Raw genomic sequence first — 18950 nt, 5'->3', positions numbered from 1 at the left:
AAGATTCATCATGTACAGGTACAAGCACCCAATGATAAATATAAATGTACTGTATACCTAAAATGTACCAATAAAAGAATTTTTAAAAAATCTAAAGTTGTCATAAATATGTTGACAGTAAATGGTAACATTTGATAAAAAATTAAGTGTGAGAATGATACATTCCTTATTCCCAATGAATTTATCAATCTAGTGAAAATACTGTAAGCACCAGTGTATAAAAAGTATTCACATACGGGGGCTGGGAATTTAGCTCAGTGGTTCCGGCACCTGCCTCACAAGGCCAAGGTCCTGAGTTTGATCCCCGGTACCAAAAAAACAAACAAACCAACCAACAAAATACCCCACACATACTATCCCCCAGATAAGTTGCCAAAAATTATGGATTAAAGGTACAGCACCAGGGGCCACCATATCTCTAATAAGGTTCTTCTTTTTTTTTTGGTACTGGGTCTAATAAGGTTTTTAATGTTGCCTGAGAAATTTCCACACCTGCTTCCAGAGGATACTTTTGCGCAGGAGGAAAGCATCCCGATGTCGGAGGACCACACAAAATAAGAGAAATTTATCTTTGTATCTGAAAAAGCTCTGAAGGGTACTCTATCATCTCTCCTAAAACACAAATATCCACAAGGGGTATAAAAAATTCTGATTCTTATGAGGTCTGCCCAAGCAATCTGGCTTTATTTGCTTTTGGACATTTCCAAAGTAATGTCCTTTGATGGTACTAATAATTATTAACTGATTGAAGGCAGTGGTGACAGTTTCTAACTCACAGTGCTAACTCACAGTGTAGTTTTTAAAAAATCATGAGTTCAAGTAACAAGTTTTCAGGTTTCTGAGATGAAATTTATGGTGGCTTTAAAGATAATGTTTCATGTTTTGATGATGAACATTAAAACATTTATAATCTTTATGGATATTTTTGTTGATTGTTTCATCCCTATGATATTCACCTGATTTTTTCTGTAGCTTCCTACGAACTTATATTAAATGTAATATCCGCTTTCACTGCTTGTATGTATATCGTATTAGAATTATTTCTAATTTATGATTTAGCTAGGTACTTTGTACCAGTTTGTATACAGATCTGTCTGCATACACATACTGTAACTACCTGTACAGGAATGTATTGATATTTGTTATATTTTATTGACTACTTTGGTAAAGTGTATTATTTGCTCTGACCACATGAACTAAAATTAGGCTTGCTTTGCTTTTAATTACTAGCAATATCACTGGAATTTCAAAAAAGTTCTTGTTTTCTAGCTTGCTATAAAGTCCAAGCATTTACAGATATCAACAGATCAGCATTTTTAACAAAACAAGGTATTTCTATGGGATTCCAGTATACTATTATTAATATGCTTCTTCCTGAAAAACCATTTTAAAAAATCTTTTAAATCCATACACAAAGAACCTAATTTGTTAACAGAAGGGTCTGCATGGAGCATTCCATGTTAATCAAATATGGAACAAAAGAGTGGGGAAGAAACTTAAAAAGACATTAAGAGGTAGACATGAACAAACGTGGAAATTGGTTAATTCAGAGGAGAGGAAAACAGTCAAGAATTGCTTCTGTATCTGGGGAATTTAGCAGATCATACCAGTTTTTAGGAGAAGACACAGACCTTTGGGTACAACTGTAAGTTCAGTTTCAAAACATGAGTTTTAGATATTTGAAAATGTACAAGTTGGATAGTATTATATCTATATTTAGAGTTCAGCCGAAAAATTTAAAAAATGTATTTAAAAATAAATTGTGGTTGCTGGGGATTTAGCTCAGTGGTTTCGCCGCCAGCTGCGCAAGCACAAGGACCCAAGTTCGATCCCCAGTACCAAAAAGAATAAAATAAAAATAAATTGTGGTCAACAATACAGTGTCAAATGTGAGGAAAGGATAATATAAGGACTGATATGTATATTGAAGTAGAATAATTTCAGTGAGTGGAGATGTACAACAGATTAGAAATTAATAAAAAAGGAAAAGGAGTAAAAACTATTTTTTTCAAAATTAGCTATGAATGGAAAAAGAGAGTAAGACAATACAAGATCCAAAATAGCTTTAAATTTTAAGATGTAGACATGTGAACTCCTTTATATGCCAAGAAATGTGGAAAAGAAACTACTGAAAGAAGATATATGAGACACGTCTCATGGAGCACAGATATGGAGAATGTGAATGAAGCATGCAGAGAAATCACCCTTCAACAAGAGTAGATAACATGTTTTCCATTTACAGGAGAATTTTTAAAACAATGATTGAGATGCAAAGATATAGGGAGATGCAGGGCCTTAGAAGCCAAAATTTATAGGCATTCTTACTTTAAAAATTCATGCTTTTCTCAAACATCATATCACTGTAAAAGAGAGGAAAGGAAGAGGTGAAAAAACACCCTAAAGACAGTTACAATTTTCAGTAGCTCCTGTTGGAGAAATAGAAAGAGGAATGTCCCTATGGACACAGAAGACTGCTAAGTATCATTTAGAGTCCAAAGTTGAATGTTGAAGGCTTCCACTTTTGAGTGGGTTATAATAATTGTTGCAGGTCACTCTCCTGCTAGAAAATAATAAGAATAATCAGATCTTTTTGGTGGTACTAGAGATTGAACCCAGGGCCTTGTGCTTGCTCCTCTGCCACTCAGCCACATTCCTAGCCCTTTTTAATTTATTTTGAGACAGACTAAGTTACATTGGCCTTGAATTTGCCATCCTCCTGCCTCAGTCTCCTAAGTAGGTGTGATTAAAGGCATACACCTTTGCGGTGAGCTACAACCCCAGCCTTTTCCATTTTTTATTGTGAGATAGGGTCTCACTAAGTTGCGAACTGCCCAGTCTGAACTTGAACTTGGGATCTTCTGGCCTCAGCCTCCTAGAGTGTGTGGATTACAGAGTGCACCACCATCCCAACTGTAACTATGAATACATTTAGGACAAGAATTGACAGAGCAAAAGACAAACCACCGAGAATTTAACTGATCAGTAAGGCCTGGAATAACAAATAGAAATCTCAGAGACTTTAAAGGCATGAATGATTTTCTCTGTATTATGCAGCAGCACAGGAGATGGCCAGACTGTCAAAAGTAGGAGTTCTCTTGCCCTACTGCTCTAGGTAGGACTTCCTCTGTGTACAAGTGTAGGAATACCAGAGAGTACCTCAAAATACATATAGTTACTATGTATCTATTAAAATTTTTTTAAAAAGCAGAGTTAATGCTCCATCAGTACCACAGGCTTAGAAGAAAGTACTGCCTGAAACAGGGCCCAGCTTGAGGCACAAGTTCGGTTTTCCCTTCAAAACATTTGCTGAATTTTGGACTGAGTAGAATGAGAAGCTAAAGAGCTAGGTTAGGACCCTTTAAAGGCAGAACTGCATCTTCAGAATAGAGAAATCCAAGTTTATAATCAATGGACTGGAATGGCCACACCTGAGGAACATAGGTAAACAAGAGTGCAAACTCACTAAAATGAGAAATCAAAGTAGACTAGCATCTATGATTGCATGGAAATCAAACCTCTCAAGTGAAAGACCCATCTGGACCCTCTGTATTTGTTATATATACAAAAGGTTTTAACATAAAGTTACTTGACATGCCAAGAAAAAACAATATGTGATTGGCTGAGAAAGGAAACAACCGACCTTAGTAGATAATCCAAAGATGATTCAACAGTTACAGTTAATAAATTTATGGTCTTTAAAATAATTATATTATGCAAAAAGAGAAAATTTAGGAAGAAATGAAGTATTTCAGAAGAAAGTTATAGGAAATTTATTATAAAACAAGTTAAAAGAGGACAAATATGAAAAACTGTCACAATGTGCTATGGTTTAAGCATGATTTGTGCCCACCCAAACTCATGTTGAACCTTACTTCCTCAATGTGGCAATGTTGGGAGGTGGGGCTCAGTTGGAGAAGTTTGGCTCATGGGAGTATGGACCTCATGTATGGATCAATGCCTTCTCATATGAGTTCTCATTCTCAAAGAACAGTATTAATTACTGCTGGAGCAGGATGCTATATAAAGTGAGTCCAGCTTGCTTGATGTTCTCTTGCTTCCTCTCTTGTCATGTGACACATTATACTTCCCTCCATGAGGCCCTCACCAGAAGCCAACCTGATGTAGCCACTTTTCTTTTAGGTTTTCTAGCCCTCTGAAATGTAGCTCCAAATAAACGTCTTTTCTTTATAAATTATCCAGCCTTGGGTTTTTTTATTATGGCAATAAAAAAAGACCAAGCCAGCATGAAATACTTCATGGTAAGAAAAATGAGTATTTCCCATCCTAACATTTGTAAAATAGATGTCTGCTGTCATAATTTCTATTAACATTGTAAAGGTTTTTACTGACAGTTGCAATAAGGCAAGAAGATGGGACTATTTGGCCAACAGTTTGGAAGTTTCTTAAAAAGGAAAACATGTACAACATATAGTATGACAGAATCACTGCACTTCTACCCAAAAGAAATAAAAGCATATATCTATCTACATACCTATACATGAATATTTATAGCAGCATTATTTTATAATAGCTAAAAGCTAGGAACACTCCAAAGGTCAAAAATGTGAATAGATTAATAAACTGAATTAAGTATATGGAATGGGTATTGGAATACCACTCAGCAATAATGATACATGCCAACATGGTTGAATCTAAAAAAAGTATTTTGAAAGAAAGTAACTAGAAAAAAACTGCCATGTACTATATTATTCCATTTATATAAATTATAGAAAATATAAACTATCTATGGTGAAGAAAATATCAGTGACTGCCTGGGAATGAGTTAGAAGGAATGGATTTAAAGGAAGACAAAGAAGATTGGGGGTGATGAATGTATTATTAACTTCATTGCCATGGTAGTTTCATGTGCAAGTATACATTCAAACTTCTCAACCTAATGAGAGGTTATCTACAAAAATACCTTCAGCTAACTTTATCTTTAATAGTAAAAATATATATTCTCCTAAATATCAGGCAGTAAGCATTTCTATTCAGTACTGTACTGGAGATGTTATCCATGTAATAAAGCAAAAAAAGGAAGAGAAGAAAATAAGAATCAGAAGGAAGAAGTAAAATTCTATTTGCAGATTCCATGACTAGCTGACTAGAACAGCCTCAGAAATTAGATGAGAACTAAACAGGAAATCTGGCAAGGCAGTAGGAAATAAGGTACATTTAAAAAAATTCTATTTATGAATCTCAGTAAAAATATTTGGAAATGAAATTAAACATCAGTTATCTCTATAATCACATTTGGCAAGGCAGTAGGAAATAAGTTACATTTTTAAAAAATTCTATGTATATCAGTAAAAATATTTGGAAATGAAATTAAATATCAGTTATCTCTATAATCATGATATTGAATGCTTGAGAATAAATTCATCAAAAGATGTGTAAAACAATGAAAATTACAAACACTGTTGAGTGAAATCAAAGATCTAAATAAATGGGGATATATATATATTTATGAATTGAAATACTATTGTTAACATGCTATTTTCCCCATACTGATATATAACTCATTCAAGCTTTTTGGAGTGATTGATAAAACCATTCTACAATATATGCAGATATTCAAAAGGCCTATACTTCCCCAAAAATCTTGGAATAGGTATAGTAGTGGACTGCAAGAATAACCATAAAAGTTCAATAATCAATACTATGGTACTGGCATAATAAAGAGCAAACAGATCAAAATAACAGATCAGGGAACAAAGAAAAAGGCCCACTCTTATATAGCCATATGATTTTCAACAAAGGAACCAAAGAAATTCAATGGAGAAAGGAAAGCTAGTCCAGCAAATAATCTTGAAATAACTGCATAGTCATGTAAAAAAGAAATTCAATTCCTGCATAATCACATAAGAAAATATTCACTTGAGATAGATCATATTAATACAAATGATAAAACCATAAAGTTTTTATATTAAACAAGAAGAACCCAGGGCCGGCGATTTAGCTCAGTGGTTCTACCTCCTGCCTTGCAAGTGCAAGGTCCCAAGTTCAATTCCTGGTACCAAAAAAACCCAAACAAAAACAAACAAACCAAAAAAAACCAAAAAGAACCTCTCTGTGATGTAGAACTAGGGAAAGATTTCTTAGGTTATAGAAAACAATAATCATAAAAAACTGATCAAGTAGGCTTCACATTTAAAAATCTTTGTTCACTTAAGACACCATTAAGAAATAAATAAGCAAGATACACACTAGGACAAAATATGAAACCTATCAGTCAAAGGATTGATATCCAGGATATATAAGAACTCCTAATACTCAGTAATAAAAACAGGTCAATCAATAAAAATGAAAAAATGTTACTTTACAAAGAAAGATATGTGAATGTCCAATAAGCACATGCAAAGTGCTCAACATCATTGGTTATTAGGAAAATGAGGATAAAAACCATGGGATACCCCTACATGTCCACTGAAGTAATTAAAATGTCTTAATATCTGAATTTGTAATAGTACCTATCTGCCAAATTATGATTCTATCCAGTAGTGTTATACAATTCTGCTTACAGAAGTGGAGAAATTAGATGTTTGGATTTAATCAAGAAAATGAGATAGAAATGCAAGAGCCTTAAAAATATTGACAAGAAAGTGGTCAGACTGATCATGGGTTTTAGATTAAATAGAGTGGAAAATAAGTACAGGAGGTAACTGGGAGATTAGAGGAAAATGGAGACAGGGAATCTGATGAATTTATAAATACTAGCATCTGAAAATGTTGCTTTTGTTTTTATTAGTCTATGTTCTTATCCTAGAGAAGATGCAATTTCTATCCCATGTAAGAATCAAGAGAGAATTACAAAAAAAAGTTAAAAGTAAAAGTTAAATTAAAAAGTTTTAGTACCTTCAACACTGTACATTTGTACTTTTTCCTCAGGCACAGTGACTGCTTCCCATTGATGATCCTTAAATTTAAGCAGATTTTGAGCATTAATAGTATTTCATTCCTGATTTAAATTTCTTTAAACATCAGTTTTTAAGCTATATAAGCTAAAAGTTATTTTTAGAAATAGCACTAAGTACAAAGTTTCTGTAACCTATTTTTGCTCCACCAACTATGTATTAAAAATACTACATTTAATCTAATCGGTTCTATTTTTTTTTTTTTTTTTGGTAACTGGGATCGAACTCGGGTCCTTGCGCTTGCGCAGCAGGTGGCGAAATCACTGAGCTTACCCCGGCCCAGTTCACTCTTAAAAGGAAATGATGGTACTAATTTTCATTTCTTCTTCTTAACCATAAAAAGAAGTATGTAGTAATACCCTTTTAATTAATTAATTAATTTTTTATGATTGTTTCAATTCTTCGGGGAAGATACCCAGCAGGGGAATAGCTGGGTCAAATGGGACTTCCAGCCCTAGTTCTTTGAGTTATCTCCATACTGATTTCCACAGTGGTTGCACCAGGCTGCACTCCCACCAACAATGGAGAAGGGTTCCTTTCTCCCCACAACCCCGCCAGCATCTGCTATTGATTTCTTGATACCAGCCATTCTTTCTGGGGTGAGGCGGAATCTCAGTGTTGTTTTCATCTCCATCTCTCAAATGACCAGTGATGTTGAACATTTTTTCGTATATTTATTTGCCGCTTTTACTTCTTTGTCTGAGAAATGTCTGTTCATTTCAGATGCCCATTTTTGAATTGGGTCTTTGAATTTGGGGGGGGGTCTGATTTTTTTCAATTCTTTATATATTCTAGATAGTAGCCCTTTGTCTGAGGTACAGCTGCTGAAAATTTTTTCCTACATTGTAGGCTGTCTGTTAGCTCTGGTGGTATCTCTTGCAGTGCAGAAGCTTTTTAATAAGATGAAATCCCAGTTGTTGATTCTTTGTGTTAGTTCCCATGCTACTGAGGTTTTGTTCATAGTCTTTTCCTATGCCAATATCTTCAAGAGTTCTACCTCACTTCCAGCAAGTTTAGTGTTTCTGTCTTAATATTTCTATCTTTAATTCACTTCGATCTTAGTTTAGTGCATGGTGATAGATATGGGTCTAGTTTTAATCTCTGGCAGGTTGAAATCCAGTTTTTCCAGCACCATTTATTAAATAGGCTATCTTTCCTCCAATGAGGGTAGTTGGCTCCTTTGTCAAAGATGTGGTGGCTGGGTATGTCTGAAGTTGTTTCGGCATCTTCTAATCTATTCCACTGATCCTCGGGTCTGTTTCTCTGCCAGTACCATGCTGTTTTTATCACAGTAGGTTAATAGTATAGTTTCAAGTTGGGGATTGTGATATCCCCAGCCATGTCTCTGTTGCCCAGAATTGCTTTTGCTATTCTAGGTCTCTTCTGGTTCCAAATGAATTTTTGAATTGTTTTCTCTGGTGCTGTGAAGTATACGTTTGGAATTTCAATTGGCATTGCATTAAATCTATATAGTAGTTTTGGAAGTATGGCCATTTTCACTATATTGGTTCTTCCTACCCAGGAGCAAGGGATGTCTTTCCATTTTCTTATATCCTCTTCAATCTCCTTTTTCAGGATGCTGTAGTTTTCAGTGTAGAGGTCTTTTGCTTCCTTTGTGAGGTTGATTCCTAGATATTTCATTTTGGGGGATGCTATTGTAAAAGGAATTATTTCCCTAATTTCTCTCTCAGTGAGTCTGCTATTTGTGTATAAGAAGGCTATTGTTTTTTGAGTGTTGACCAGCTACTCTACTGAATCTCAGTTAAGTCTAGAAATCTTTTGGTAGAGTTTTTTGGGTCTTCTATGTACAGTATCATATCATCAGCAAATAATGACAGTTTAACTTCTTCCTTTCCTATCTTTATTCCTTTTCTTTCTCTTTTCTAATTGCTGTGGCTAATGTTTCCAGGATTGTATTGAACAGGAGTGGTGATAGTGGGCATCCTTGTCTTGTTCTTGATTTTAGCGTGAAAGTTTTCAGTTTCTGACCATTTAGTATGATGTTGGCTGTTGGTTTTTCATAGATAGCCTTAATCAGGTTGAGATAAAGACCTTCTATTCCAGTTTTCTGTAGCGTTTTTATCATGAATGGGTGTTGGATTTTGTCAAATGCCTTTTCTGCATCTATTGAGATGATCATATGGTTTTTGTCCTTGACTCTGTTAATATAGTGTATTTATTAATTTACGAATATTGAACCATCCTTGCATCCCTGGGATAAATTTGACTTGGTCAGAGTGTATGATCTTCTTAATGACCCTCTATATTCTGTTTTCCAGTATCTTGTTGAGGATTTTTGCATCTATGTTCATTAGGGAGATTGGCCTGTAGTTCTCTTTTTGGGTTGGGTCTTTCCCTGGGTAATGCTTTTTTTAAAAAAAAATGCTACTTTCTTTTCCTTTGAAATATTGTAAAGCCATTGTCACTCCCTAGTTCCCACTTCTACTACTTATCACAGGTTCTGAAATTAGAACACTCATCACTGATTATCCTTAAGAGTCAAATACTGAATGCACATGAATAATAATCAAAAATGTTTGCCTTTCCAACTATTTTCACTGAAATCTGTATTACTGATTAAAATAATATTGAATTCGAAGAGTTATTGGTAGAAATTAGATACCAGTCATGGAAAAACGGGACCCTAAAGCCTTCTAGTAATTTTGTGAAGAAAAACATAACCAATTCTTTTGTTATTTTAGGACAATTCATTCTATAGATATTCCTCTAAATCCTTAATCTTTTCACTAATCCCTTCCACTTTTTTTTCTTGTTGAAATCATTCATACCCTGAGGGCATCACTACCTTTCTATCTTTCCCCAACTTGGGTGCTAATTTTGCCACATCTCAAAACCTCAGGGTCAAGAGAAAAGTGCTGGCATTCTCCTCTCTCTCCAAAGTTTTGAGCAGCCTGGTATCTCTGTGTAAAAACAAACACACAAAAATTTTTCTGCTTTGAGATACATGCCAAGTGTCATACTCTACACTATCATATCTGTCATATCCAACTTCTAAGTGACTCTTTCTTCTTCATATACTGAGGTAACTTGTTAACTGTTTCAGGATTTTGTTTACTATTGTAGACATTTTAAAATAAAAAAAATTAGTAGAAATCATATTTTTATTGTTATGTATTCAATTTTCCCACAATTATTTGGCTTTTCCTTGCCCTCAGTTTTCTTAAATATTCCCTTTTTCTCACATCTATTTTACCTCTATTACCCTGCTCTTTCCCTTGACTTGACTACTTCTCAACAAAGATTTCAACTTTTCAGAAATATCTATACTTTCATCATTTAACTGACCCTACTCTTTCATGTGACACGTTTTAACTTTATTTAACACCCTAGAAATATTTCACAATGTTTTCTTTAAAAAAAACTCCTTTGCCTTGACTTATACAATACTATACACTCTCTTTTGTTTTATTTCAGCTTATTTCTCAAATATCCTTTTTGCTAGAGTTTCTTCTATCTATACTATAGAAATACATGTTTTTGAGGTTGTTTCATAAAGGCATTCATTAAATTCTATGGTTTACATATCATCTGTACATAAATAGCTTCTATACTACTTGTGGCTCAGTTCTTCTGAGTATGAAACCAATATATCCAACTGCCTACCAGGTATCTTCAGCAAAATAGTCCATAAATGTCTCCAACTTAATACCTAAAGCTAAACTTCTTATCCTTCTCCTATAAAATGTATCCTTCTGTGACAGCATCTCTAGCCAGGTAACTTAGTTACCTAAGTTTTATTAATCCCTTTTTACTACAACAAATCAAGTTGTCCAATTCTACCTCCTTTCTAGTTTTTTGCAATTCATTCATTTCCACTTATCCCAACTGTAGTCACTGTGATTTCTCATATGTATTATTACAAAAGCCTCCCAACTGCTTGTAGTCTTGTCTCTTTTAAATTTATCCCCACAGCCAGAGAGTATCTTTTACATGAATGTGTTCCCCAGTGCCTAGTATGTTTGTGACACCTAGTTAAGTTCTTAATATCCATTGATGTTACCTCTTATACTCATTCATTGGCTCTACACTGCCTTATTTTTTCCAATGTCCCATGAACTGTATGCACTGAACATGCATCTTTCAACATTCTATTTATTCATTCTTGCAACAAATATGAGCCCTTGAATAGCTATAAACAAGAAAAATCAGGTCCTAATTCCATGAATATCATATGCCATGGGAGAAAGAGACAACAAACAAAATAATTTTAAATAGCAACAACTATTATACAGGAAATAAAACAGGGCAATGTAATATTATGTGGCTGTAAAGCTACATCACATTGAGTGACTGGAGAAGACAGTAATATTTACGGTATAACCTAAATAGGAAGGAATTAACATGCAAGGATCTAAAGGAGGTGCTGTAGGCTGACAAACCAGGAAACAGTAAAACTTGAGATGGACATGATCTTTCAGAGGAAAAGAGATGATAGCCTCAGCACAGAGAATGATAGAAGATTTTCAGAGAAACTACCAGGGCCTGGGCATATAAAGCCTTGTAGACCATATCAAACAAACAAAACAAGAGTTTAAGCTGCTATTATACACAGAATTACTTCCAGGTAGAACAAGAGGGAATACAAGGAGAACATAGAAAGGATCTGAAATACATTTTTGGGAAGACAAATCCCTCAGCATCTTAATCACTACCTAGAACATAATTCATAAATGCATTTTATGCTTTCCCTCACATGTATAATGCTATATTTTTGGCTATTTTCTGATCTAAATCAGTCAACAGTCCAATGAATGAAGGCAAGCAATAATCCTGTCTTTTCATAAAAATAAAATTCCTATTTCTCAAAGAAAATTCAGTTAATAATACTCCTAATAAACCATCAAGGAGAAGCATACTAATGAAAACTATCATGCCCCAGAGAAACAGTACAAGTTCACAGAAATAGATTTTAATATAAGCATTTTAAGAAAGTACTAAAAATAAAACTTGAAAGTATGTGGAAATCCTAAGTATTTGGCTAATTTCTCTGATAAAGTTTACCTTTATACAAAGAGCAATATTCTATAAGAAACACACTAATAAGGCTAAAATATCACTAGCTACAATTAATTTAGTAAATGCTATAAAGTCTCATTCAGGATTTGGTAAAGTGACTATACCGTTCAAGCTAGAAATACGTCAATGTACCAAATAAGAGTGTTAGCTATCACAAAGTAAAGGTTCAAAGATTTTCCTCAGATAAAAAAGAGGTTAATATGGTCTATGTTCAGAAGGTTTAAATACAGATATGATATAGCATAATCATATAAGCATAATTTAGTGTAAGTATATAGCATTTAAGCATATAATATAATCATATAAGCAAAATTTAGTGAACTAAAATTCACTTCCAAATGCAATCCATAAATCAATCCCTATTTTAAAAGAGAAGACTAAAAGATAATGATAAATGGCTTTATTCATTCATGTTAGTTTTACTAGAGTACCTCTATACACTATTTAAGTAATGAGTATCTTTTTAATTTTTTTTAAATGTGGTGCTGGAGATCAAACCCAGTGCCTTGCACACAATAAGCAGGCAGTCTCCCACTCTACCACTGAGCCTCCCTGTCCCTGATGCTGTCTTTTTCTAAAGTCAATGAACTCTGTTCGCATGAATGTAAAATTTTATATCCTTAACATAATTTATTTCTCAAAAGCTCATTAAAATTAGTATTAAAATTTAGCATTAACTTTTGTTCAACAAAAGTATCAGAAACAATTTACATTTCTAATTAGTTTGCTTGGTTACTATGCTAGTGAAAACAGCAAGAACTAACAAAATTAAAGGAATTACTAGAAGAATAAATATACAAAGAAGCCTACATTCTTAAAGTGAATTTAAAGTTTTTTAAAATACATAAATACATGTACAGAAGAATAAAGCTTACATCATCTCCAGCAATGTAGAATGACAGAGTCTGGCTCCCAAGATTAAAATCAATCCAAAAGTCTTCAAGTTTTTCATCCGATGGTATTTGCAGCTAAGAAAATAAACATGTAAAACTACTATATAGTATGTTTATAAAAATAACAGAATATTATGATGAGGTTGTACTAATGGTCAATCTTTGATATCTTAATTGGCTTCATTTTTAACACTAGAATCCAGAAACACTATATTCCATAAGATATAGTGTTTCCTAAATCTTTTTTTAAAAAAAAACAAGTATAGCTAGGTGAAGAGAGTAGACAAGTAGAACATTTAGATATATTTAGAAACAATCTAAGGAAATGATATTTCAATACCTTATAAAGAAATCAGCTAGCTTTAAGAAATCACAAATATTCCAAGTGCTAACAAGAATTTGAAAATATTAGTGCAAAGGTATTCATGAGTGATAAATCAATAATGGACTTAAGGAAAGAGGAGGAAATCTGAAGAGCTACAACCTTTGCATTTCAGGTATTCTTGGTTATAAATACGCTGATTAATAGAATTTTTCATGGTTTCACTGGCATATACAGCATACTAGGTCAGTTGTACTCATGATCTAATTATAACCATTTTTATGTTTTTATCAATTGTAACCCTAATGTGTCTTTGCATCAAAATTCATCCTATAACTAAAATGTTAAATTTTAAACTTACCTCATATTTATCAAGAAATGCTGACAAACAAGGAAATGTAAAGACCCTAAAATACAAAGTTGTTTAAAAGATTAATTAAGCTTTCACAGCATGTTTAGTCATAAAAATCATGCCTAGAATCAAAGAGAAATCGAGCAGCAGTCATAATTTTTTTAAATAAATCATTTTATTTTTAAAAAAGTGTTTAATGAAATTATGTTCAGGTAGAGAAAAGCGTATTATTTTGAGGATACTATGTAACCTATCCTTTTGACTAATTACACCATACTTTGTGTGTAGTAACAAATGTGAGCAGATATCGCTTATAATCTTAATACAATGGAAGTGTCCATTAGAAATTAGGAAAATAATATAAGTGAAGAATTCTAATAAAAATGGCTAAATTCTTAGAATTATTTCATGGTCAGATACTATTTCATTTAATCTTTACAACAAACATATGAGGTAGATATTAGTATTCTTACAGTACAGCTGAGGAAACAGAGACAAGTAAGGTTAAAAACTCTGCTCATAGGGCTGGGGATTTAGCTCAGTGGTTTCGCCCCCTGCTGCGCAGGCACAAGGACCCGAGTTCGATCCTCGGTACCAAAAACAAAATAAAAATAAAAATAAAAAAACTCTGCTCAAAGGATAGGAGAATTTATGATTCAAATCCAGGCAATACGACTCCTTGTACTTAACATCCTACCTTTCATTTTCTTAGTAAGTAAAATAAATATAAACTCATTCATCCAGAACATCTATTATATACCCTTTTGTGCTCATTCCTAAGACTAGGTAACCTCAGAAAAATCCTACTCAAAATATGCTAATTATAAAGGAAGACAACTTATTTTGGGGGGGGGTGTATTTATATATATAGCTTTTTTTTTTTGGTACTGAGGATCCAACTCAGGACCTTGTGCTTGCAAGGCAGGTACAATACCACTGAGCTAAATCTCCGGCCCTGGTATATATTTTCATTACAGTATGTAAATGGAGATAGTTCAAGAAATACATGTGTATATTTTTCAATCATTTATCAAATACTAATATATATGCAATTATGAATACAGTAAATCAAATTTGGACATTCAAAACTATTAATATGAATTAAACGAAAATGCATTTTTCCTCTACAGATTGCAAAGCAAAATAAGGCCACGAGTAGATTATTTTAGAATACCAGTGTAGTAATTTACTGAACAATGTTATATAAAATATTGTTTTAAATTAAATATTCAAGCATACTTTACACTCTAAGATAACAGAACAAATAGTTACACTTTTAAAAGTTCTACACTGGATGCTTTCTTTGAGCTGTGTTTATTAGTAAATGGTTGTACGTTTACCTTCTCATATCTCCAAGCATGCCATTTACAAGGTTGAGAAATATCCTGCAATCCTAATTTTAAAAAGAAAGACTTTAAATTACAGACTCAATTAAAAATTTTGTTAATTTCTGTTATTTTTATACCACTTACTGTTTCAAATTCACAGTCTTTAATTTCTTTAAATGCATTAGCAATAAAATCCATTGAAAACCACTGATGTGCCAGTTGTTGTCTTTGTTTTTCTGTGGTCATTCTACATAAAGCTTCCACAATGCCTACCTGCAAGTCATAATCTATTAAAAAATTATTAATCAATGTATGATTTGAAATTATGAAAGTTTATAAAAGTCCATACATTTTGTAAGGTATGAGAATAAGACAAATAAAAAAATACTTATCTTTTACTGTTTTCTTCATATGAATTAGAAATATCATTATAGGATTTAATCCATGCCAAATAACAAAAAACAAGTTTACTAATAGAAAAAAGTGAAATTTAAAATAAAATTTAAAAGAAATTCTTAAATATTCAAAGACTCTACTCTCATTATTAGAGGTGAAATTTGCAAAATAACACACATAAATCATATAATCTTTAAATTTCTTTTGTACATGATGTTTACAGTTATCTCAGGGTATTTTAAATCATGCTTTATTCTATACATAAATCATTACATCAAAATTTTCTCATAAAATACCTAAGAAAGAACATTTAAGTTTAGTAAACATATTGTTTAAAAAAGTCTGGCAATCCTAAGGATATTAGATACCCTAATTTCATAAAATACCATTTGAGGAATATCAGAGCACAAGTAAGTCAGATCTATTTGAAAATTAAGTTAATATTTATAAACCATTAGGAAAAATTGTATTTATCTAACTCTTATTGTCATGACAAATTATTTTGTCCCAAATATACTTCTTTTTGAGCTTATTTATTTATATTAAAGTAATTTAAAAATTGCTTGATTGTACTCAACAATTTAATTCCTTCAAGTCATCTCATCACAGTGCAATACTAACATCATTTTTATTAAAGGGATATTATACACTAGTCATAAATCTGAAATAATTACAAATCTTTTTTTTTAATAATTCCAAATCTTGAAAAGACATACTTACCTCCAGCATCTAAAATCCTTTCTCCCATACTACTCCTGTGAATCAAAAAAACAGATTTTATACTGAACTAGTATCAATTAAATAGAAAGCCCATGAGTTTAGGCTGGGATGAGTCACTGAAATTTACAACTAGGTAGTATAACTAACTTTTGCAGAAATGTATAATTATATTAAAAAACAAAGCTTAGAAGTTTCAATTTTTAATGCATATTCATGGTTGTCTTATAAAACATTCTTTAAATTCCTTAACAACTAATAAAATATAGTACAAATTATTACATGAGAGTTAACATTTCTTGGTTAGAAAGTATTTTCCTGGCATCTTGAGACATGTTTTCAAGCATAGCATTCATTTTTTTTAAAGTCTAGAAAAGAAAAAATAAGATAATGAATTAATTTTATATTCTGTAAAACATTTAAGTATTTAGGCACATAAGCTTAGTAGCCTAATTTGTTCCTAATCACTACATTTTATGCAGGGAATGGACTTGGGTGTAGGAAAGGATATAAAGTATATATTTTTTGCATATATATAAAAGCAGTCAATATTAAACAGCATAAACTAAAAGATCAAAAATAGAACATAACGTGACTCATACTTAAAACTCTTTGCAAAATGAGACATTTATTATTACTCTACTTTAAGATCTATGGGGGCCAAAAAGTTACTTTATTTTTATTCTTATGGTTATATGTATATACATATATACATAAATATAGGTTATTTTTGACATTTAAATACTTAACAATCCCTAATAGCCAGTTAGTGTAATTTATTTTCATGAGTTTTAGGCATACACAAACCCATATGATCACAAATTTTAAATAGGAAATATGGTCTTATAATGAATTATTAAGACAACAGAAATACATTCCAAAAAATTAATTTAGTCCAAGATAAAATAATTTCTTAATTTGGTGAATTACTATCACATTTTCTTCACTTTCTTATTTTTAGGTTTTTAAAAGACAGTCAAATGATTTTACCTCCTGCTGAAAACAAATATTCACTCTTGAATCAATAACCAAGGCACAAATTCGAGGTATGAAATTTTTCACTATTTGCCTTTTACCTGAATAAAAGTGTTATTAATACATGTTAATTATACATCTTTTTATTTTTTTATTTTTATTTTTATTTTTTATTTTTGACACCAGGGACTGAACTCGGGTCCTTGCGCTTGTGCAGCAGGCGGCGAAACCACTGAGCTAAATCCCCAGCCCTATACATCCTTTTAAAAGACAGTCTTTTTTCTGAGTTCAAAGAACGGCTATACTAGTATAGTTTTGAAGAAGGCCTACTGGCCAGAGCATCAGGAAACATAAAATAAACCCAGATCTAGCTTCTCATTTCAGGCACATAAGGAAATATAGCTCAAAATTATAAGTTTCTATTTTGAATTTTGAGGCGTTTTGGAAAACTGGCATCATTAATTTTTACTCATACCTCAAAAATTCTTGTACTTAAAAAAAGACTGTCAACATACCTTTCCTTCATGAGCATGGAAATGATTTGAGCTATAATCCATTTCAAAAGATGACACTATCAATACTGAATATATTCAGAGATAGAGGAAGTTCTACATGCTATTTCATAATGCACATTTAAAGTAATACTGTAACATCAAATGTGCAACTTTCCAACATGACTATATTGAAAAAACTGAGATGAAAATATATTATTTACTTTAAAAATCAGATGGATTTCTTTATAATTGCTGGTGGTTTAGGGCTGTTTTCTTCTCTAAAAACTTAAGAATTTAGACTAGATTTTTACCTTAATTATAAAAAATCAAATCAATGGAAAGGCAGCACTATTATTTAAATCAACAATAATTCATCTAAAAGTTTGTTGGCTTTGAAGATAACAAATAGCATCAAAAATAATACATTAGGCCCCAATTACCAATCTTCAACCCACAAAAAATGATAAAATAACTTGAAATTGATTGCTTGGCATAAGACTCTTGCTAGCCATAAGTGAAAGGATGAGTTAGTTGTGATGTGCTCTGCATTTTCCATATACTATTGAAAATTTTTTTCATTAGATCAGAGGTTGGCAAACTATGTCATACAAACTAAATTTGCTGCCATTCTGTTTGTTTAGCTGTAATAACTGTCAGTAAGTCCTACGTGGAGCATATTCAATCTCTCACTTTTAATTAAACCAGCAGTGCCAAAGATGAACTTCATTCACTCTCATAAACTCAGCCACTGTCCGTTAACAGAATTTTTATTAGAAATAGAAGTTGGATATTCTACTCGCCCTATCATACAGCAGTCTAATGGCTTAGCAGCAGTAAAATCTTATGTCTCCTTGATACTTAGGGTCAAGACAAAATTTTTTTCTGAATGAGAACTGTACTCAATCATTATTACTGAACAGCAAAGCTCCAGTACTAAGTTTTGGTTGCAGAGTTAAGAATGCTGGTTAATGAACTGAGCCCAAAATTATAACAGCAAAGAAACCCACAGTTCTTATGTACTTCAATAAAGTCATTTTGATGACAACTAAGGTTACTGAGTGGCAAGTAATACCAAGTGGCTTTATATGTTCTGAAGATTTTTTTCAGTTTTAAAACTTTGAAAAGTTAAACTAAGAGGCAACATCTCTATTTCCACTTAAATTTATAAGGCATATAATTTTTAAAGATCCAATCAGAGGTCCAGCCGTGTTTTTTGGACCTTGATGAGAGTGCAAAGAAATTTTCATATTTCAAATTCCATTTAATTGCAGAACTGAGGTGCTTTCATACAGCCTTCAATTGGAAGTGATTAGTCTATAAAGCAATGACATTTAAAAGGGAGACATTAACCAAAACCTAACAGAACTGGATCACTGCCTTCTAAGTGATCAACATGCTCTATTAAAATAATACTTCTAAATAACAGTATTTGATATTCTCTGCATAAAAACATTCTCTACTGTGACATGCAGAAACAAGATCTCTTTACAAATCAACAGTAACAAATGAACATCTGTAATCA

The 18950-nt window shown here is 32.3% G+C and overlaps 1 protein-coding gene across 16 annotated transcripts in view; it reads right to left on the bottom strand.

Annotated features, from left to right (window-relative positions):
* Positions 1–18950, bottom strand: part of Sycp2 (synaptonemal complex protein 2) — a 98845-nt gene that overhangs the window by 55280 nt on the left and 24615 nt on the right. For 14 of the 16 annotated variants that reach the window (XR_015445950.1, XR_015445951.1, XR_015445953.1 and 11 more), the window contains exons 7-14: positions 16950–17035; positions 16242–16327; positions 15963–15997; positions 14991–15133; positions 14859–14911; positions 13528–13573; positions 12827–12919; positions 6856–6916 (exon numbers count right to left, since the gene is read on the bottom strand). Coding sequence is in view for 9 of the 16 variants with exons in the window: in XM_021255186.2 (XP_021110845.2) it covers positions 6856–6916; positions 12827–12919; positions 13528–13573; positions 14859–14911; positions 14991–15133; positions 15963–15997; positions 16242–16327; positions 16950–17035 (603 nt within the window). In the remaining 7 variants the exon portion in view is untranslated. The remainder of the gene's footprint in view (positions 1–6855; positions 6917–12826; positions 12920–13527; positions 13574–14858; positions 14912–14990; positions 15134–15962; positions 15998–16241; positions 16328–16949; positions 17036–18950) is intronic. The other 2 variants (XR_015445956.1, XM_087197514.1) reach the window with 2 other exon arrangements.

This window comes from Heterocephalus glaber, unplaced genomic scaffold, assembly GCF_053883595.1.
Source record: "Heterocephalus glaber isolate CG9 unplaced genomic scaffold, H.glaber_assembly_v1.0 deba00001673, whole genome shotgun sequence".
Lineage (NCBI taxonomy): Eukaryota > Metazoa > Chordata > Mammalia > Rodentia > Bathyergidae > Heterocephalus > Heterocephalus glaber.
The sequence above is the reverse complement of the archived record's forward strand: the minus strand, read 5'-3'. Positions and strand labels throughout refer to the sequence as shown.